General features: G+C 44.1%; 2 protein-coding genes across 2 annotated transcripts in view; both read left to right on the top strand.

The window, feature by feature from the left end:
- Window positions 1-8690, top strand: part of ash1l (ash1 (absent, small, or homeotic)-like (Drosophila)) — a 36252-nt gene extending 27562 nt beyond the window's left edge. Inside the window, 9 exon segments of the mRNA XM_030789531.1 lie at window positions 1-35; window positions 436-714; window positions 2527-2613; window positions 2746-2836; window positions 3214-3352; window positions 4102-4274; window positions 4496-4662; window positions 6340-6799; window positions 7303-8690. The exon segment at window positions 1-35 is cut by the window's left edge and continues 98 nt beyond it. Coding sequence (XP_030645391.1) covers window positions 1-35; window positions 436-714; window positions 2527-2613; window positions 2746-2836; window positions 3214-3352; window positions 4102-4274; window positions 4496-4662; window positions 6340-6799; window positions 7303-7394 — 1523 coding nt within the window. The 3' untranslated portion in view covers window positions 7395-8690.
- A 2309-nt stretch (window positions 8691-10999) lies between these two features.
- On the top strand, window positions 11000-21256 carry lrrc71 (leucine rich repeat containing 71). The gene is made up of 16 exons (XM_030788571.1): window positions 11000-11048; window positions 11147-11281; window positions 11691-11810; window positions 12435-12510; window positions 12690-12764; window positions 13090-13158; window positions 13856-14015; window positions 14906-14989; window positions 15376-15433; window positions 15685-15815; window positions 16414-16501; window positions 17828-17907; window positions 18257-18280; window positions 18741-18852; window positions 19605-19693; window positions 21134-21256. The coding sequence occupies exons 1-16, from the start codon at window positions 11000-11002 to the stop codon at window positions 21254-21256; spliced, it is 1473 nt and encodes a 490-aa protein (XP_030644431.1).
- Window positions 21257-22744: the final 1488 nt, after the last annotated feature.

The raw sequence follows: 22744 nt of genomic DNA on the forward strand, positions 1-22744 counted from the left end.
ACGCCGACATGCTCAAAGTCTTCCGCAACGCTGAGGTCAGTCACCCCAAAGGCGTGCTCCTGACTTCAGACTGTATTTTTATTTGTCTGTTTACTTTTATTTAACAAATAAACATTTCAGCACACCCGTAGTGCTAATAATAACATACTATTTAACATATACATAATTTGAGAATGTTAATTTCCTGGAAACGTAGCTATCAGCTGATTGGAATGACCCAGGCACGGTCTACAGTAAGATTTGGTAATGGACTTATCAGTGGTGGAATCGTATTATGGAGTCATATGGAATGTGGAATCATATTCCTGGGGAGTGAGATCGAATGGCATTATGCTAGGCTCAGAGAAAGGGCCTGAAAGGGTTACGGCTTAAATAACGTGTCTTTCAGTGTATTTAAACCGCCCCCCCCCCCTTTCGCTCTACACGCCCTTACAGAAGTACTACGGCCGCAAGTCCTCGGTGGGGCGCGACGTGTGCCGTCTGCGGAAGGCGTATTACGGCGCGCGTCACGAGGCCGCCGTCCAGATCGACGAGATCGTGGGCGAGACGGCCAGCGAAGCGGACAGCTCCGATTCACTGGAGCGGGACCACGGCCATCACCACCACCACGGCGGGAGCGGGCCGGGCAGCCACGACAAGGACGACGATGTGATCCGCTGCATCTGCGGCATGTACAAGGACGAGGGCCTGATGATCCAGTGTGAGAAATGCATGGTGAGGCACAGCGCCCCCTGCAGGCGCGCCCGTCACAGCGCCTCCTCACGTCTCAAACGAAAGGCAGCGTTCAGGAAGACAGGCCCTGGGTAGACACGTAACTGGAGGGCCTGCATGCTGCCGGCATCGAAAGTGCGATGGCCGGGGATTTTGTAGTTTTTGCGTGTTGTTTTTAAATAAAAGTAGAGGATGCCCCAAGCGCCCTTCTATCCAAGACAGTTGTCAAAGATAGATTTAACAGTGAGAAAAGCTAAAGGAAGACAAGTCTGAGAGTCCGACGTCAGTATGATTAATCCGTCAGACAGAGTGTACCATGGTATGTGTAAGGTTAAGACTGATCTAGATTCAGGGGTTAGTAAATTGTAAGACAGAGAGGAAGATTTGCCACAGTGGCGCTTTAATTGTCCGGGCAATACCTCCACGGATTTTGTTTTTACCTGTGTTGCAGTCATCCACCTCTAGGTGTCACTGCAGGCTCTCAATCACTACACAATCACCGCAGCAGCACGAGAAACTCTTACCGGACAGACAGCCATATAACCGAATTGTAGTGGAGTGCTGGTGGTTAGCCGGGGTGTTTAATAGGGCTGGGTATTGGCACAGATGCCCTGATTCAATTACATTCGCTTCCGATTCATAAGCTAACAATTTGATTCAATCGATTAAATTAGGAATGAGATACGGAATATTATGTAGCAGCTTTCCATATTTGGAGAGATGTTTAAAAAGCCCTAAATGGAACACAGATCTACAAATGCAGAGTCACTGGAGACAAATTGTGAAAACCAGTGAAGAAAACGCCAAAGGCTTGTGTGCCATTTTTTTTTTTTTTTGAGGAACACATGGGGCAAGTTCCTTTAAAACAAAACCAACCTGTCTCTTTGAAAGCCCGAAAAAAGACGTCTGACTGAAATGCAAATCTTACATAGTGCTTTGCTTTTATCTGCAACGTCAGCGTCAAGCTTACGGAATCCAAAGTGCCTCCACACGTCAGCTTTCGTGTGGGACAGGTGATAGTAGGGAGCTCGCGTTAGCCATGGTGAACACTGGTGACGCGCCGGGTCGACCCGTAATCGGCGGGTGCGGCGGGTTCGGCTAAGCTTGCCAGAAAATGTCACGGGTTCGAGCGGGTCGGGTCAGAAAGTGACAAAGCAGCGTTCTGACTAAGCTGTAAATAACTTACAGAAACATTGTGTACAATAGGCTTTTGCGTTATAGGCTCTCCGGATGCAGTAAGCTAGGCTGTGATTACTAGCCTACCTTCCACCTTCTCTTCCCCTCTCTCTGTCACCCTCTCTCTCTCTCTCAAAAAACCACACGCACACACAAAAAATTGATGTAACAGGTCTTCCTCTATGCGTTCGCAGGTCGTTAAACGTTAAAATCGGACGAATTTTAAAAAAAGATTAATCGAGAAAAAAAAACCATGTTTTTGCACATACCCCTAGTGTTCAACAGGAAACATGACTGTGAATCTTAACACACCCATCCCTTGTGTCACATGTCATCCACATTGTGTTGAACCGAACATGTGACGTTGTCTTTTGCTTCAGTTTCTGCTCAGTTGGTGATAGTGAATCAGTCAGCTGCAGTGGTTGGGCCTTGGAAGATTTAAGGAAACAGTTGTTCAGTAGATTATTTGTAAAAGGCTGTATTGGCCCCCTGAGATCAGACCACTGAATTACACCTGTCAGTGACAAATAACAAAGACCCTGGACACCTTAGTAATGAATCAGGTCTGACCAGACATCTTAATGCCTTATGCCTCTCTCTGCCTCTCTCTCTCTCTCTCTCTCTCTGCGTCTCTGACAGGTTTGGCAGCATTTTGACTGTATGCGTTTACAAGCGGAGGTTGAGCATTACCTTTGTGAGCAGTGTGACCCCCGCCCAGTGGACAGGGTATGCACACCCTTAATGTCTCTCCACACTCTACACTCTGACTCTCACAGTCATATTAATGATGATGCACTGAATTCTCATTCTGAAAGAGTGTGTGTGTGCTGATTCTCCATCTGCTTAATGAATCAACAGGAAGTGCCTATGGTGCCTCAGCCCAGCTACGCCCAGGCTGGCTCCGTCTACTACATCTGTCTGCTCCGAGACGACCTGCTGCTCCACCAGGGTAAGAGACTCATTTACCAAGGGCCATCAGGAGTGTATCACATTCACACAAGGACACAGTCTGTTAATGACTGTTTTCGGCTTTTTAATTACTTGCACTTTTTAATATCAAACATCAAACTTAGTGTCTGAATGATAAAAGTGTGTGTGTGTGTGTGTCTGCGTGTGCGTGTGTGTGTGTATGTGTCTGTGTCTGTGTGTGTGTGCGCGTGTGTGTATGTATCTATGCTCACATGTATGTGTATGTGTCTGTGTGTATGTATCTGTGCTCACGTGTGTGTGTATGTGTCTGTGTGTGTGTGCGTCTGTGCGCGCGCGTGTGTGTATGTATCTGTGCTCACGTGTGTGTGTGTGTGTGTGTGTGTGTTCTTTGCACAGGTGATTGTGTGTATCTGATGCGAGACAGCAGGCGTACTCCTGAGGGCCAGCCTGTGCGACAGTCCTATCGCCTCCTCTCTCATGTCAACAGAGACAAACTGGACATCTTTCGCATCGAAAAGCTCTGGAAAAATGAAAAGTAAAGACCTTACAAAGCCGAGCCTTGTGTGTGAAGGACATGTTCAGAATAGTCTTTCATCATCAGTTATTTTTAGATTGCAGTAGTGGGTTGAAGAGACACTGGAGACAAAAAACAGAATTTTTGATGATGATGATGGTGGAGATGAACCAGAGGGACATACAGATACAGATAGTGTGACATAAATATTACATGTAACTGTGATCACCAGATGAAAAAGATAAAATAAAACACTCAGGCAAAACAGTAAGACCCCAGAAATTGGGTGGTAAATGTGTTTCCTTACGTGCTTCATTAGAAAAAGACCTCATGTGTTGGGTAATGATCTGTGAGTCAGACAGTCTCTGGTAGATCTCTGTAAGTCAGACAGTCTCTGGTAGATCTCTGTGAGTCAGACAGTCTCTGGTAGATCTCTGTGAGTCAGACAGTCTCTGGTAGATCTGTGAGTCAGACAGTCTCTGGTAGATCTCTGTGAGTCAGACAGTCTCTGGTGGATCTCTGTAAGTCAGACAGTCTCTGGTAGATTTCTGTGAGTCAGACAGTCTCTGGTAGATCTCTGTAAGTCAGACAGTCTCTGGTAGATCTCTGTGAGGACCACAATAAGCCGGTGGACTGTGGATGTCTTGGCTGTGATCAAATCCATATGAGGGCACAGGAGAGAATCGTTGTTCGTTTTGTTGTTCCCTTTAGTCAAAGTTCCGTTGCTCATACTTGTGTGTCTGTGTGTGTCTGTGTGTGATGTCCTGCAGGGGTGAGAGGTTTGCCTTTGGTCATCACTACTTCCGCCCTCACGAGACGCACCATTCGCCCTCACGACGCTTCTACCAAAACGAGCTGTTCAGAGTGCCTCTCTACGAAATCATCCCGCTGGAGGCCGTGGTCGGCACCTGCTGCGTCCTCGACCTATACACATACTGCAAAGGTAACGCACACGCACAAGCACGTATACACACATAAACATGCACATACACTCACACATACACACACACACACATACACACGCACACACACATACACATACACACGCACACACATACACATACACACACACACATACACACACACGCACACACAGACACACACACACTAACTCCTACACAAGTACGCACAGAGAGCTGATCTGCGAGGTGTGTGTGGTGTCAGGTCGGCCGAAAGGCGTGAAGGAGCAGGATGTGTACATCTGTGACTACCGACTGGATAAGTCAGCGCACCTCTTCTACAAGATCCATCGTAACCGTTACCCAGTGTGCACCAAGCCCTACGCCTTCAACCACTTCCCCAAGAGACTCACACCCAAGAGGGACTTCTCGGTAAGAGCACTGCACAGACGCAAAAAAAAGCCTCACATGATGGATTGAGTGGGCTTTCGTTTTGACTGTGACTGTCAGAAGCAGTGGGCGTGTATGTTTTGTCTTGCCATGAGGTGTCGGTATTATTTAACCTGGGCTTGTTTTTTTTTTCCCTGTGCTGTGCGAGAGGCCAACACATCCGCTTTGGTTTTTAAGTGTGTGTGCGTCAGTGATGATATTTCGTAATTCTCACAAGTCAGGACTAACTTACAGAAATTTAAACTTTGGTTAGCATTGATAAGTTTAAAAAAAAAAAGTTTTAAATTGGAGAAGCGTTTGAAGTTGGAATTTGAAACTGACGGTGCTAATGTGATGGAGATGACCAGGCAGGGCTGAGTGGGAACAGTGATCAGAGAGCTGTGTCTTATTTTTGTGTGTCGTTTTGTCATTATGCATGCCCAGTGTGTGTGTCGTTTTGTCATTATGCATGCCCAGTGTGTGTGTGGTTTTGTCATTATACATGCCCGTGTGTGTGTCGTTTTGTCATTATGCATGCCCAGATAGGAGAGAAATGGCAGGTTACTTTGGCTCTGCAGTAAAGTGGACTGAATGTGTGTGTATGTATGTTTTGATTGGTCAGTCACTCCAGTGGTCTCCATCCGTTACACATTATGGATGATAAAGCTGGACAGATCTGCCACATTTTGATTGGGTCTCCGATATGGCCCCCTGCAAACCACAGCTTTTTAAATTGAGCCTTGAGTTTCCGTACATGTGCCTTCTTTTGGTGTGTTCTGTTGAAAGCGAGTTTGAATCGTGATTGGCCAGTCTGCATTTGTGTGTGATTGGTCAGTTTATGTCATAGCCAGGCTTTTACCCAATACAACAGCACAGCTGGAATGTTCAGACTGAACAACCTGTTTTTTTTTTTTTTTCTTTTCTCTTGTTGGTTTGATTTGTCAGCGTTTTTTATTTGACTGCATTGAATCGGTTTTGTCCTGTTCTGTGGTGTGGTGAGCCTATCAGGGCAGAGGAGAACAGTGACGTACGTTTAGGAGTGTGGTGAACGACAAACTCATGGATCTAAAACTGGGCTTTCTGTAGCTTTGTCATATTAATCAGCAATCCTCAACCACAAAGTGGACGTGTAGGATGTAGGCTTATAGGCGTGTGAGTGGGGTCTGTTACTGTAGTGTCAGGATATTAATGTGACTGCATGTAACTCTGAGTGAATACCACCTCCTCTCATTTTAAACGGACGCTGGACACCCGTCTGAGTGGACCTGCAAATGGGTTGTGTGCTGGAGGCTGTGAGCTGTTAGCAGTAATGACCCTTGATTATGCTGATGCTCCTGCCGATAACACGATGACAGTGCTGAGTAATGACACTGGGCTTCTTGCCTAGTCATCACATTATCACATTATCTCATCAGGCCAATACAGGCAACAGTGGCCCTGCTCTTACTGAATCATCCAGTGTATCACGCATTCACGTCCTGTCTGTAGTGTATTACACAGATCATCTATGTCCATGTATAACACTGTCTTTGCTGTATTATACAGCCATTCTGTGTTCATGTATTACACTGTCTTCAGTGTATTACACAGATCATCTATGTTCACGTATTATACTGTCTTCAGTGTATTATACAGATATTCTGTGTTCGTGTATAACACATGCATACTTTTCTCTCCTAGCCTCACTATGTTCCTGATAACTATAAGCGAAACGGCGGACGCTCGGCGTGGAAAAGCGAGCGATCCAAAGGGGCACCGACCTGCGAGGACGACGCCTCCCCCGGCGGGTCGTGTGACCGTCTGAACGTGGGTTTCCCAAGGGACGTGGAGGACAGAGGAGGTGCTGGAGGGGTGGAAGGAGACATGGACGTGTCCATGGAGGGGCCCACCACCCTGTCCTGTGTACCCCCCCAACAGGAACAGAGAGGAAGCAGAGAGGTGGATGAGGAGGAGGAAGAGGAGGAAGGCGTGGAAGGAAAGGAGATGGAAGAAGGCGCCACGGAGAGAGCGAGAGGAGGTGAGATGCTGGAGCCGCCTCCCTCTCCCCTTCATCCCTCCATTCTTGGAAGGAGGGAGGCGCAGAGAGAACGACTAAACAAGATATTGCTGGATCTGCTGCACCGAGCACCCAGCAAAAACGGTAAGAGAGAGAAAGAGAGAGAAAGAGAGGGAGAGAGAGAGAGAGAGAGAGGGAGAGAGAGAAAGTGAGTGTGAGAGAGAGAGTGAGGTAGAGAGAGAGAGAGTGAAAGAGAGAAAGTGAGTGAGAGAGAGAGACATAGAGAGAGAGAGAGAAAGTGAGTGTGAGAGAGAAAGAGAGAGGGAGAGAGAGAGAGAGAAAGTGAGTGTGAGAGAGAGAGTGAGGTAGAGAGAGAGAGAGTGAAAGAGAGAAAATGAGTGAGAGAGAGAGACAGAGAGAGAGGGAGAGAGAGAGAGAGTGAAAGAGAGAAAATGAGTGAGAGAGAGAGAGAGAGAAAATGAAAGAGAGAAAGTGAGTGAGAGAGAGACATAGAGAGAGAGTGAGTGAGAGAGACAGACAGATTAGAGTGGGTGATTGTAGTGGAAGATGAATGTCATGGAGGACAGTGGATGAACGCGTGTGGTCGTTTTCATACTATTCAGACTCTGGTCTCCTTTCCGCTGCAGCTATAGACGTGACTTATCTCCTGGAGGAGGGCTCCGGCCGTCGGCTGCGCAGACGCACGCTCGGACTGGGTGATTTTGTCAGCAGGAAGTGATGTCATCGCCGGTACCCGGTCAGTGCATAATCCCTCCTTCTCAAGGAGCGAGACACAAGAAAGAGGGCGGGGCAGGAAGGAGTGAAGACATTAAAGGAGATGGAAGGATAGACAGATGAAGTACACAGAGGAGAGGTGGGGCACATTAACTCTTCCCCTCTTTTCCACTTCTCGTCTCCTTCAGTCTCTTTTCCCCTAAAAGAAAGACTGTATGAATGAATGAGAAAAAAGAAAAGAAAAGACCAGAGTGCACACAGAGGACTCTGCAGAGAGTCCTACCCTTTTTTTTTCTTTTTTTTTTTTTTCCAGTGGCGTCTTTATAGCCTGATCTGTAGTAGGAAATGCAGAGACCGAAGTGTCAAATAAACATAGGAACAGTTCTTTTAAACAAACAAACAAACAAACAAAAAAAAAATTAAGCCTTGAAATTTGAAAAAACTATTTGCGGAGGAGAGCTCTGACTAAAGTGTAGGCCTTCATGGGTCTCCCATTGTCCCCCTGAAACTGGTCGTGGGGTCAGGGGACATGGGGGACCAGAACCCCCCCCACACGTGGTCTCGGATGGCAAAACTCATTGAACCGGTCGAGTAGAGAAAAAAGGAAAACACCCCAGGAGAGAAAAACAGGAGGGAAAAGGAAAGACATAGGAGGTTGCAGTGTGGTCTACTCACTGCCTACAGACTGAGAGGAGAGGAGAGGAGAGGAGGAGGAGGAGGAGGAGGAGCAGAGAGGAGCAACAGCTAACTGCACTTTTACAACGCGTTTGGCCCCAGTGATATGTGGACGAGACACACTAACACAGTATTGAACCGTGCTGTACAAAAACAAAAGCAAGCGGATAATGAGTATATTCTATTCTTTTTTTTTTCCTTTCCTCTTATACTGTAACACATTAGGAATGGTGAAGGACGTGTGTGTGTGTGTGTGTGTGTGTGATTGTGGTGAATGGGAAGACTGACTGGCTGACTGTGTTTGTGTTTGTTAGGCAGTCAGGCCCACCCTGTTTTAAAGCATTTGATTCACCAGCTGAACAAACTGTCCACAGTGGAGGCTTTTATTGTAATGCCTTAGAATGCCATGGGCTTGATGTCTGTGTGTGTGTGTGTGTGTGTATGTGTAAACATATGTATGTCTGTGTAAACGTGTGTGTGTGTGTGTGTGTGTACACGCCTATATGTAACCCATTAGAATACTTTAAAACGAAAAAGATGAAAGATTAAAAAAAACCAAGGGCTTGACGGCAATGGATCCAGTGAACAGATTCCGATGAGAAAGAGATGGGGACAGTTTATCATATGGGGGGTGGGGGGTCATAATGTTGTGTAACTGGGTGAGGGTGGGGGTGGGGTTGGGGTTTCTTGGTTACCTTTTTTTTTTTTTTTTTAAAGAAAAAAAAACTCTTTTATTGTGTTTCACCATGGAGAATGTTTGTAAACAAAAAAAAAAATTTGTGATGAGATTTTTTTTTTCTCCTCCAGTGCATCAGCTCAGATCGACGGCCCCTTTCCCTTTAGACAGACTGACAGAAAAGACAGAGAGAATGAGATAAAAATAAAAACAAAACAAACAAAACTGACAGACCAGACAGCAAGTTGTATAGTGCCAAGCAATGTATATACACATACAAATGGGAGTATGAGAGAGCTGTTTCCTAAAGCAATATCATGATAATGGATTTTGTGTATTGTATTGTACAGAACTCAACCCCTATACGTATTATTACTATTATTATTATTATTATTATTATTATTATTATTATTACATTTGTATTGATACACTCGTCACGTATAAGCTTGGGACAGGCATAGGAAACAGGAAATGAATCAACCCAGGACTTTACGATTGGAAGATCAGAGCTCCACCTGAAATCTCATTGCCTAAGTATGAATTTGATGAAAAAAAAAACCGAAAAGAAAAGACAAAAAAAAAATATATAGACGTACGTGAGCGAGAGGGTTTTGTCATAAGACATGTGGGACATTACAGTGACCCCGACATTACATCTGTCACTGGAATTATTCATGTTAAAGTTGTTGTTGTTATTATAATTATAATTATTATTATTATTACTTTTGAGGAGAAAAGAAAAACAGCTCCTCATCTTTTTGCTGCAAAGTGTTGAACACTAAAAAAACAAACCAACATAAAAATGTAAAATGATATTTTGAAAGATGACAGAAGCAAAGAGATCCTGTCAGCTCAATAAAATGTTCTGAATTTCCTTTTTTTTTTTTTTTTCCAAATAAAAAAATATGGTTCTGTTTTTTGTGATAGCGGTCATAAATATGATGCTTGTATTTCTTGTATTTGTGTGTTTTGTGTGATTCGTTTAGTTATTTTTAGACAATCACAAAATGAGATGCAAGCATTGTAAATGGACAGACTGTCAGACATTTTGTGATGTGTACAGTTTGTCAAAACTTCTTCCACTCTGGTTCAAAGTTTGTAATTATGATTCTAAAGTCATGAAAAAAATGCTGTTGGTTTTTACTTTTTGTTTTATATTCTATTTGTTTTTTTTGATTGTTTGTTTGTTTTGTTTTGTTTTATAATAAAAAAGCACTACATTATTGTGAATACACATGCTCGTTGCTCGTAAATTCAGTGTGGAATGCGGGTATTCAGAAACCACAGTCAACGCGTCTGCCGATAGGGGCAATTTTACCAACCAAATGGCATGAAAGAAATCATAAAAATGAATTATATTTTGTGTCATTTCTGAATGATAAAATGTATAACGCATATAGAAAATACACCCCCATAAGTTTACTTTTCTGCCTCATTGCCCATAAATAAGGTGATTTTTATTCATCTGTTTGCATACTCATCCTACCCTATCCATCTTACTTCTACACGGGGAGGATAAATTTGATATGTAATCAAACATCGCTATACTTTGGTTGATGCGCGTACGATCATGAGCCGGTTTTGGAAAGGCAGAGATCTGGGGAAATACAGAAAAATGTCAAAAACTAACCGTCGACAACGTAAAAGCAGTCGGAGACTTAAGGGAGCATATATTGAACACTATATATAAAATTTTAGAATAATTAAGAAAAGGAATTAAAACAATGACAACGTTAATGTAAAAAAAATAAATAATGTGGATAATATTCCTGTTTGTCACTGTTGCCATGGTAACATTACACGCACGGGAGTCTCCAGCTTCATGCTAGCAAAGTTAGCAAACGTTTGGTAAATTAATCTAAAATCATCTAATATTTTTGACTGAATGGATGAGTCAAAGCAATATTCAAACAGCTATTGAGAGGCAGTATACAGACACGAACTGGTGTTTAGTGGAATTGACGAGGCTGAGTGAAGCTTTTGTGTTCTTTATAGCTTGCAAGTTCTGAGGTAAGTAACTTGTCAATAAGCAAAGTCAGTTTAGCTACGTTAAAAGAATGAAAAAGAGAGATAAAAACATCAAGGACAAGTCCGAGAGAGGGACCACTGTTCCTGCAGGCGAAGAGGACAGCACAGTAGGTAAGGTCTCCTGACCAAACTGTTCAGTTTAACTAGGATACATTATTTAAGCAAAGTTTATTATCTCATCATGTATCATAGCTCGTCTTAATACCAACTACACCATTTCATTACTTTGCATGTGTGTAGGCGCGAATGCACGAGACAAGTGCCGGGTCCAGAGCATAGGTGAGTGCCGAACAAGAGTGTTACACATATACAGTGCGTAGACGGAAGGATGTTTTCACTACTTGTTCCAAAACATATTTGTTGCATATTCTCTTCAGATGATTACCAGTGTTCAGGAAGTTTGGAGGCGGACTTCCCTCAGCTGTGTTCACTGATGAAAATAAGAGAAGTCCCTGTCGTAACATCAAGGATCCAAACCTCGACGTCTCCATCCGCAGACAGAAGAGCTCTGGGTACCTACCGTAATCTTCAAATGTTAACTTGAACGTTCAGCGGTGTATGGATATTGTAAAACAGTCAATGTCGCAATTGGGTGAATGGAAGCTCGTGTTCTTAGTATTACAGATAACCTCTTCTATCCATTGCTAATACAGGAAATAAAGGAATGACGCCTTAAACACCTGCAATTATAAATAATGTTTACGTCAGAGTGCGCCTAACTTCAGCCTTTCGTCTTTACATTCCTCTTGTAATATTACCTTTGATTTAGTTACGCTAGGACAGTTTGAAGACGCATTAGAATCCGTTTTGATCCTGTGGTGTGCCATTGTATGTTTCCCTTTTGTTACACTAACTGGTAGTTTACTTTGTACCATTGTTTGAGAAATCTGCTCTGTCTGATGTCAATCCGTTTGAGGTCAGAAGCCAGTCAGTCACAGGTGTGGTGTGAGAGTGCCATGACAACGTGGTGCCCTAAGCCCCGCCTGCAGGTAGAACTGGACTTTGAGGACCGTCAGAGTGTGAAAGAGGTCAAGATATCTGGTATGGTCACCAGCTTAGAGTCCACACAAAACTACTTATCCCTAACCTTAAACAACCAAATGACAGTCCACACAAAACTACTTACAACGAAGCCTAAACAACCAAATGACAGTTCACATAAAACTTCTTATCCCTTACCAACCAAGTGACAGTCCACACAAAACTACTTATCCCTTACCAACCAAGTGGCAGTCCACACAAAACGTCTTATTCCTTACCAACCAAATGACAGTCCACACAAAACTTCTTATCCCTTACCAACCAAATGACTGTCCCCACAAAACTACTTATTCCTTACCAACCAAATGACAGTCCACACAAAACTACTTATCCCTTACCAACCAAATGACTGTCCACACGAGACTACTCATCCCTTACCAACCAAATGACAGTCCACACGAGATTACTCATCCCTTACCAACCAAATGAGGTGACCAGACTAATTCCAATACCCAATGGATGAACCCTCCTCTCCTTGCACCCCTTAGTTTACTTCTGCTGATTTCCAATGAGAACGTGTCTCTCAGGACTGGTCGCCCCAGAAACATTTTGAACATTTGTGATTACACATGGTTGAAACATTTTGAACATTTGTGATTAACACTGACACGTCCCTTTATGTAGGATGGAAAGTTGATTCTTTGATGGTCCAAGTGCTAAGCAAGATATTGCCATCTCTGAGCCATCTCCAGAGCCTACAGTGAGTACTCGTGTGTGTGTGTGTGTGTGTATAAATATATAATATATATATAATATATATATGTGTGTGTGTGTGCGTGTGTGTGTGCGTGTGTGTGTGCACGTGCATGCGCATATATATTTGTGTGTATATTGTTGTACATGTATGCAAGAGGACAGATATGCTTCTGTATTTTTCAGTATGTGGCAGGTCGGACTGAACGATCGCACGTTTGCCTCCCTGAAGAACACCTTATTTCTGTGCTCCAACCTCAGGTGACTGACTAACCAACTCCACCAACTCACCTGTCTTCCACTGAGGCAGGACCACATCAGTTTCCTCTGCCTGCTGCCTGCCGCCCGACTGTGACAGGCAATGGCAGTGTATGGGCATGTTCAGAGACTTGTTTCAGCATCAGTGCACATTATAGCAGCCTATATTTATGAATCACAGAGACATGTCTAAGTCTATATTAGGGTGTCACCTTAATAAAATGAGATTAGAGTTTAATAAAACTAGAGAGGATGTAGAAGCCCTGACCATGCTAAATATTTGGTCTCTGTGTCCGTGATATTTGACCTCTCACTGTCTCTGGGCTAGGACTGTGATTTTGGAAGGAAACCCTCTACCTGAAGAGAACTTTCACCTCCTCATGGGGGAGGACAGTATGTGAGTCTACCCTGCACACACCACCCCTCATAAACACACATGATTTGTACCCCATACACTCAAAGCCCCTCATACACACACAAGACTTACGCCTCACACACACGAAGCCCCTTCATACACTCACAAGACTTACGCCTCACACACACAAAGCCCTTCATACACTCACAAGACTTACGCCTCACACACACAAAGCCCTTCATACACACACAAGACTTACGCCTCACACTCAAAGCCCTTCATACACACACAAGACTTACGCCTCACACTCAAAGCCCTTCATACACACACAAGACTTACGCCTCACACTCAAAGCCCTTCATACACACACAAGACTTACGCCTCACACTCAAAGCCCTTCATACACACACAAGACTTACGCCTCACACTCAAAGCCCTTCATACACACACAAGACTTACGCCTCACACTCAAAGCCCTTCATACACACACAAGACTTACGCCTCACACTCAAAGCCCTTCATACACTCACAGGACCTGTTAGCACTTTGCATGGCCCTTTATGTCTTACTGATCCTCACCTGATAATGACTGCGGTTGTCAGATAGAGCTGAAACCTCAGGGGGGGGGCGATAATGACGTGAATTCACTGCAAATTTTGAGACAATTCTTCTTCAATGACAGTTGAGAAAGGTGTGTTTTATATAATCACATTTCCCCATTTCCTCCTTACTCTTTCAGGTTGACTCATCTGTCTCTGCGTAACAACAGGATAGGGGAGGAGGGAGCTCGTCTGATTGGCTCAGCCCTCTCCACAACCCGTTCGGCGAACAGGAACCTCGTGTCACTCAACCTGGCCTTCAACTCCATTGGCGACGCTGGCGCCATTCACATTGCACATGTTGGTAAACCATATTGATCAGGACTGGATTTAAAGAGGTGTCAGACATAAGGGACTGGGTGACCGCTGCATGACTGAAAACACTCAGAGTCAGGCTGTGGAGTAGTGGCAGTTTGTTGGTTGACGTAATCAAAAGACTAGGTCACAGTGAGTTTCAGTGACTATGTGATAGGGACAAAACCGTTTAAGCGATTGTTACTATAACGTATAACATTTCTCAGTAATCAGATCCTACCAGGGAACCTGCTCTTTCAGGAAATCCCTTTGAAATATGCTAATTCACAGAATCAAGCATGTCACAAGGCTTGCATGATCTTATACACAGTTCTGTACACTCTACAGCAGTAGACCTGATAGAGGACCTATCAGTCCTATCCTGTCTGTGTGTGTATTACCAGGGTAGTTAACCTGGGCCTCTCACAGCAGAACAACATTAAGATGATGGTAATGGCATGCCACTGTTTCACATAAGTACTGTTTTAAAACACTGCCATCTGCTGGACATCTCCAACCCCCTCAAATCTCCTTAATACTGAGATAATTACTGTGATAGGCCAAGTTACTGTGTTGGGCTCTTAAAGAATTTTTTTTAAGTTAATCCCAAGTCTAACATTGTCTTAGTCTATATAAGAGCCACTCCTGATGGAGGGAGTTCGGGCGCTACGTTGCTAGCCCATAGTCACTGATTTATTGGTTTATTGTTTTCCTGATTTATTTATTTGTTATTGATACTACAGTTGTCTAAATGGTTTCATTATTAGTTATGGATTTCCTGTGTCTAGATCTTTTTCTGTTGTTGTTGTTTTTGTTTTTTTTACCATTTCACTAAGCTTTAAATTCTTCTTTGGCGTCTCACGTTTGCACTGCTCTCTCTGGCTGGGTTTGGTCAGGGTCTGCGTCTGAACCGCACCCTGCTCTGTCTGTCCCTGGCCAACAATCACATCGGAGATGCAGGTGCCGCTCCTCTGGCAGAGGTACACCCCCAACCCCCCTTTTCCCCAAAAACACAGTCAGACTAATGATGACATCAAACCCAAAAATCTCACCTCTGCCCTACCTACATCTCTCTGTCCTCTCTGTCCTGCTCTCTCGATCCTCTCTCTCTTCTCTCTGCCGTGCTCTCTCCTTTCTGTCCTCCCCATCGCTCTCTCTCTCTCTCTCTCTCTCTCTCTCTCTCCCTTCTCTCTGCCCCCCCACCCCATACCTCTCTCTCTCTCTCTCTCCCTTCTCTCTGCCCCCCCCCCCACCCCTCACTCTCTTCGCCTCTCTCTCTGTCTCTCTTTCCCCTCTTTCCCTCCTCTCTGTCTTCCCTGCCGCTCTCTCCTCTCATTCACCTCCACTCCTCCCTCTCTCTGTGCAGATCCTGGCTCCCTTTGCCCTTACGCACGAGGAGGTGGTTGAGAGGAGGAGGCTGTTGATCCAACCGGATCCGTCGGTGAGGAAACAGGCGGCTCCTCCCCTCTGTTTGCCCTTGTGGAGGCTCTCTCATTCATGTCCAGCTGCTCTCCAGTAGTTACTGCCAAGTGAACTTTTATCATACGCACTGTTCTTAGCCAGAGCAGTGGAGACATCTGTAATAATCCTGTTTGCTTTTCCTCTGCAAACATATTCCGTTCGGACCCGCCCTGCCTGTATGTCTGTGGTCTAACGAACCTTCTTCATGTCGTTCTGTCCCGTTCCGCCTGTCCGTCTCAGGCTACTGCTGCGGACTCGAAGTGCGAGTGTCCTCTCTCTGTTCCCAGCAGCTCCTCTCTGGAGCCCAATGTTGGCAAAGGTGCCAAGGGCAGCTCCAAGAAGAAGGTACGGGGGGGCCCAAGCCCTCTTTTACATCACGCCCTATCTAATGCTCTCTCTGTCGAGGAGCTCACATTCACCCGGGGAAAAGGGGAGTACGGAATCTGACCTGACCTAGACCACACGGGAATGTCGCTCTCTCTCTGGTGTGGCTCGACAAAAAGAGGTTTTGTACCCCCTAGGTCATCTCTTAGTCTAAATATAAGTACTGGGATGAGCCTACGGGACAACCACAGACGACACACAGCACATGGGAGTGGCTGTGACGCTCTGACTCTCTGAGGAGTGAGACAGTAAAACAGCGGAGGCTGATCTAGTTACTGCTAATGAGATATGTGAGCTGTGAGAGTTAAGTATGTCAATGACCAGTAGATATGATCAGAGTCTAAGGGGGGAGGGCAAATAAGCTGCCTTTTGGTAATCGATAAAGTTTTGGTGGTGATATAATTTTGATAATGGAAGACGTTTTGGTAATGGTTATGGTCTTTTATGGTCTTTTATGGATGTAATTTTGGTAACGGATATGATTTTGATAGTGGATGATGTTCTGGTAATGGTTGAAGGTTTGGTAATAGATTTGGTTCTGAGCTGTCTTTCTTTGCAGGATGCACCTAAAAAAGATGAGAAGCCAGTGGGCGGTCACACAGGTGGAGGACCAGGAAAGAGAGAGGAACCTAAACCCGCCAAAAAAGGTGACGGCTCTGAGTGTGTGCTCATTCACTGAGAACGTGTTCAGTGAGTGGGTGGACAGTAATGGAGAACGTGTTCAGTGAGTGGGTGGACAGTAATGGAGAACGTGTTCAGTGAGTGAGTGAACAGTAATGGAGAACATGTTCAATAAGTGAGTGGACAGTAATGGAGAACGTGTTCAGTGAGTGAGTGGACAGTAATGGAGAACGTGTTCAGTGAGTGGGTGGACAGTAATGGAGAACGTGTTCAGTGAGTGGGTGGACAGTTATGGAGAGCGTGTTCAGTGAGTGAGTGGTAAAGTAATGGAGAACGTGTTCAGTGAGTGGGTGGACAGTAATGGAGAACGTGTTCAGTGAGTGGGTGGACAGTTATGGAGAACGTGTTCAGTGAGTGGGTGGACAGTAATGGAGAACGTGTTCAGTGAGTGAGTGGACAGTAATGGAGAACGTGTTCAGTGAGTGAGTGGACAGTTATGGAGAACGTGTTCAGTGAGTGAGTGAACAGTAATGGAGAACATGTTCAATAAGTGAGTGGACAGTAATGGAGAACGTGTTCAGTGAGTGGGTGGACAGTAATGGAGAGCGTGTTCAGTGAGTGGGTGGACAGTTATGGAGAACGTGTTCAGTGAGTGGGTGGACAGTAATGGAGAACGTGTTCGGTGAGTGGGTGGTACAGTAATGGAGAACGTGTTCGGTGAGTGGGTGGACAGTAATGGAGAAACATCTCCTCCTGTCGGCATTGGCCTCAGAGCCATCCGTTGTCTTCAGCGCCGTACGGTTAAAAGCCATTAGCACTGGTAACAGTCAATGACTCATGGATGTGCTGGACGTATTACACTGAAACCATTCATTTTTAATGAGATCTGTATGCTCATGTAGTCTGACTCAGCACGGTGTCACGGCAGAATTATTAGGAGCCTATTAAAGAAGAAGTGCCAGGCCAACCCTCGACTCTCACCTCTCTGCCTCAGAGCGGAGGACAAGGGGAGAAATAACAGAGAAAAATCAACTCGTTTGTGCGTCTTCTCATCAGTTTATGTTGCTCATCAGAAACATGATGCTGCTGTTGTTTTCATTTTTTCTTGGGACGCTGGGTCATTATGATGTCACAAAAGCTTGGCAGCAATTTGAATTTGTCCTTTAACAAGCCCTGAAAGAGTAATGTGTCTCTCTGTGAGGCATGAGTCATTTCTCAAGGGTGGCGTGTCATTTCTCAAGAGTAACACTATATAGCTCCCTTTCTTTCTTCTCTCCCTCCCTCCCTCTTCCTCTCCCTCTCTCGCTCTCTCTCTCTCTCTCTCTCATTTTTCTCTGTGCTTTTTCTCTTAGCGTCAGATACCAAGGTGCCGCGGGGTCGAGCGGGGAGGTCTGGAAGGAAGGACAAACAGCCGTTAGTGCAGGAGAGTGAGGTGAGGAAAAGCCGGTGAGAGGAGTGAACATAATCACACACAGTCATACAGAGCCAGAGCCATATAAACAACTGCCAGCATTCACAGATCTGTCTAATCTGACTGCCGTCAGCGTGCATGTTTTTACAGACATTTCCTCGCCTTTCTTATCAGCCTCACTGACGAAAATGGTTGTATTATTTAATGAATGCCTTCCAGAAGAACAAAAATTGGCAAAAAAAAAAAAAAAAAAATCCTGTTTGGCTTAAACAGCAGTGGAGGAAAAATGTAATGCATTGTTTGTTCTTTTGCGTTGCCTGCCAAGCCAAACGTCTGTTTCATTTGTCTTTATTCTGTGTTTAATCCACAGGATAAGAACTCTGCTGTTCAGAAGGTGTGTGTGTGTGTGTGTGTGTGTCACAGCGGCTGATCATCTTTGTTCGAAACACACAGAAACAGACACATGCAGCTGATACATACAACTCATCTAAACCCCATCTGAATACAGTGACAGCACAAAGCTACTTTGGAATGGAATGTATGGAATGTAATGGTCGATGTCATTATACTTTAATTATAACTTCACCATGGCAACCTCCATGAAAACTTCACCGTGGCAATGTCCATTATAACATCACCATGACGATATCCTTTGTAACAGGAAAGTGCTACTGCTTTGAGGAGAAACAGTAAAACAAAGTCTACATGCAGTCTTATTGTTTAGAGCTGTAAGAGGCATACAGATGTGATTAACAGAGCACCAACAGAGCATCCATAAGTATGACTACAGTAACTCTGTGCGTGTGTGCGTGTGTGTGCGCGCGCTTGTGTGTGTGCATGTGTGTGTGTCTCAGTCACCAGAACCAACAGAGACAGTGAGTCCCCTGCTGGATCCAGGCGTGCAGCACACAGGAGGACGAGTCATTGTGCCAGGAAACACAGCTCTGACCGCTCTCAACCTGGCAGGTCAGATCCACCTCCACTCCATAACTCCCAGTGCTCACCACTGACTGGCTTCACTCGCGCACCACTGATGGGAATGACAGTGCCAGCGCTTTAGCAGTCTGAGTTCATAAAGATGCCACAGACATGCCTTTCTTCAGTCCTGACACACCGCTTCATTAGACGTACACATTACGGCACCAACGGCCGAACAACAGTCTAACAGCACGGACGGTCTCGCGAGGGAGACTTCCCATCATTCTCAGTTTTCTCTGTTACTGTAGGCCCCTCTTCTAACACCCATGACAACGCTCAAATGTCTCTCATGGACATTTGTCCAGTTTCTCACAGCGGAATGAGCAGAACTCGATTTTCTCCAGATAAAATTTGATTTTTTTTTTTTTTTCATAACTGACAGTTTGAGACGGTTCCTGTTTTAAGTCAGTGGCTGCTCCGCCCTTCCCACATTACTTTTAGCTTTGTCGCTGTTAGCATATTTTACTGACAGAGTAATCACACATTCTTGTAAACAGCTGTGTGTGTCCATCAGCTGGAGCAGCCCCTGATTGGCTCTTATTTATGTATTTATTTATTTATTTATTTTTGATTAAGCCTTTTGAGTTAATAGTCAGCGGCCCATAATACACACGGTGCTGTCTTCCACGGATAGACACTGTCGGACTCTCATGAGAGAATCATCTCAGTATTCTTCTCCAGAGGTAACCTGGGAAAACAGTAGGCCTAATGTATGTGAATGTTGCTCTCTTTTTCTGTAGGGAATAAACTGACGGAGCGGTCACTCCCTCTCTTCTTATCTTCTGTGGGAAGCCAGGGCAAAGGAGGTCTTCTGCACCTCCGTCTCCAGGTGGGTCCACGTCAGCTCCCTCTGCCTCATTAGCTTCACACGTGTCCCATCCTTAACCCTCTTAAAACACAGCGACGGGACCATTTTAAGAATCAGTTATGAGAAAGCATTGCCTTCTGTCACCCTGGGTGGGCTGACAGTGGAGACCTGGTTTGGACACACAACTCTGCTCTAGTCTCTGTGTAGTCTGGCATTGAGAAAAATAGCTTTGGTAGTTTCTCTTCATTTATTTCAGGACTCGCGGCAGACAGATCTGATTTTTAGTATTGAGCAGTGTGTGGAGGAGGCAAGTCCCCATTCGTTCTCGCTGTCTGCTTTCCACTTTATCCTAATGAGAAGTTATGTCTGTTGTTGGGAAGATCAATAACCTTAGTCCTCTCGGGCACCTGTGTGTATTTTCCATTTTGTTGGAGAAAAGGATTATGCTGTTTACTGTCCAGTGTTAAATGAACTGGTCAGGGGGTAGCTGAGCTGACTGGTCTCTAATGGTTAAAGGTACCTGGTGCAGTGAACAGTGATGTGACATGTGGACATTACTGAGTTAGATTTGATGTTTTCTCTGCCTGCTGTTAGTGCTTAGTACAAAGGAAACATTTTTGCCTTTTGTTTGTGCCTCATGGTCTTTGTGTTCCACGTTCTTGTCTCTGGATACACACTGCCCTTTTCCCCAGGCTTCAGTTGACCTTTGTTATTTGTTTATGGTATATGAATAAATGAAAACAAAATGTTATGCTGGTATGATGAAGGACCTGGAGTGAAATTAATGAAGCTTACCTTAGGGTCCTGTATTTATTTACACTCACCTCTTGATTTCTCTGACCTTTTCAGTGTGTGTTTTCAGTGCATAAAGACGGCTAGTTATGGAAGAGAAAAACAATAACCTTTATAAGAAGGACCTTCATTCCTTTAACGCCACTTCAGACTTCAGTTCTGTTTCAGAGCTGTTTAGATCTTGGCATTTTTCTTTGCGAAAACACAAAACGGAGAGAGCAGCTGACAGAGGTACTGTCTTGGGAGTAATGATATGCTCCACACTGTGTGACGTCAGCACATCAGTGGCTAACCTTTCAGGCGTTTAACCCACCTCTGAGGCAAAACACATGTTCAATATGTGCTTCTTTGTAGTTCTTGAAAAGCAAAACTGTAAGAACTGAACAGCTTTCCAATGATATTAGCCTGTCACCCCGTTTGTTTTTTTTTTTGTTCTAGAACCACAAACCTCATGCGTGTGTTCTAGAACTGCTCAGCCCCTCTCGTGTGTTCTAAAGGGAACTGAATCGATTGAATTGGAATTGAATTGATCGTGAGTGGATCAATCACTTCCAGTGTTGTAGAGTATCAGAACTATGATTTTGTTATGTGTCATTGTCCTCCTCCTTTATAGTGTCTTCCTCAAACACACTTTTTATTTATTTATTTATTCACAATTTTATCTTTCAGAGAAACTGCTTTCCCCCTGATTGTGACACCTTCCTTAAGATACAGGAAATGATGTCACTGAGGGACCCACTCAACCGAAGCCCGTCAGGTCAGGTGGATGATGTCCAAGGCCAGGCAGCTTAGATTGTCAGGTGACTGCAGTACCCGACACAGACAACTACGTCTGTCACCACCATCCTCTCTGTGGCCGTCTACATTCTCTCAGAGTGCCTGTCAGCCTTTGGATTTGTTTAGAACCTTCTTTCATAATTTGTTCTGAAAGTTTTATTTTATTTAGTGCCCAGAATTGGTGTCCATCAAGCAGAAAGCGGCAATCTACCAAAACGTCTAGTGATGTGTGTGAAAAATGCATTTGGGAATCTGGTTTAGAGGGATGGCTTTTCTTTAGCATAGACACACTGACCTGAATAGACATACTCTTCAGTATACGTCTGTAGATCATATCACATCAACTGGAGAACCAAAGTCATGCTAAGGAAAAATGTACTGTTTATTTTGAACTCTGTTATCTGTTATTTACTGGAGAACATAAAGCTGTTATTAAAAAAGACCCATAGAACAACCCATAAAGTGATGACTGTGGATAATGTGATGGAACTGTCTATAATTAGTCTTATTATAGGCTACACAGCAGCAAACGTCATAAGACAAAGCACAAATTTTTAAAAATTATGTTCAGATACAACTATTCATCACTTATCTATTTACACATAGCAAGCACTTCTGATGTATTGCACGATGATTAGTCCCAAAGGATGTACACATCCCAGCATCCTTTGCAAGGTTCTACAACATACTTGGCACTATGGATCTACAGAACAGATAAAAACCTTGAACTGGACCTAAAATCGATCCACATACTGGTCAGAAGGAAAATACAACGCTTGCAACCTGAAGAGAATCTATCTATCTATCTGTCTGTCTGTCTGTCTGTCTGTCTATCTATCTGTCTGTCTGTCTGTCTGTCTGTCTATCTATCTACTGAATATTTTGATTGTTTATCCTACCTATCTACTGCCTACTTGATAGTTCATCTGGGTGATTTGAATGTGTTTAATCACTTGTCTGTATGTTTACAAATTGAGAATTCATACCGGAACATTTTTATTTATCTACTTTACTGCAAACATTCCTAATTAATACTTTTTGGAGAATTTTTCTTTATATTAATCACTGGTCTGTCTGTTTTAACCCCCCTAAACTGGACATAGAGTGGCTGTATAGAATTAAGCATATGTGGCCCAAAATAATATTTTAGAAATTTACCTCAAGGCTCAGATACTGATATCTACAAACATTAGTATCTGCTATAAACACATGCCCACCCCCACACGGGTTGTATAAAAAAGGATTATAGTGGATACGAGAGTAATAAAACAATTTTATTCAAAAAAATGCTTAACACAACACAGTAACTTATATGATTGTTACTGCAGTGTAACTGAGAGGAGGTGTTGCTGATGAGTAATTTCTTAATTTAACTTCAGCACAGCGTAAGAACACTCTCACACCACTTTCTGTACACTTCAAATGTCGCAGTGTGTTATCAATATCTCGCTTTACAAGGGAAGCAAAAAAAGCACATTTATACCTCTACCTGGTTAAGAGATA

This window comes from Chanos chanos, chromosome 12 (assembly GCF_902362185.1).
Source record: "Chanos chanos chromosome 12, fChaCha1.1, whole genome shotgun sequence".
Lineage (NCBI taxonomy): Eukaryota > Metazoa > Chordata > Actinopteri > Gonorynchiformes > Chanidae > Chanos > Chanos chanos.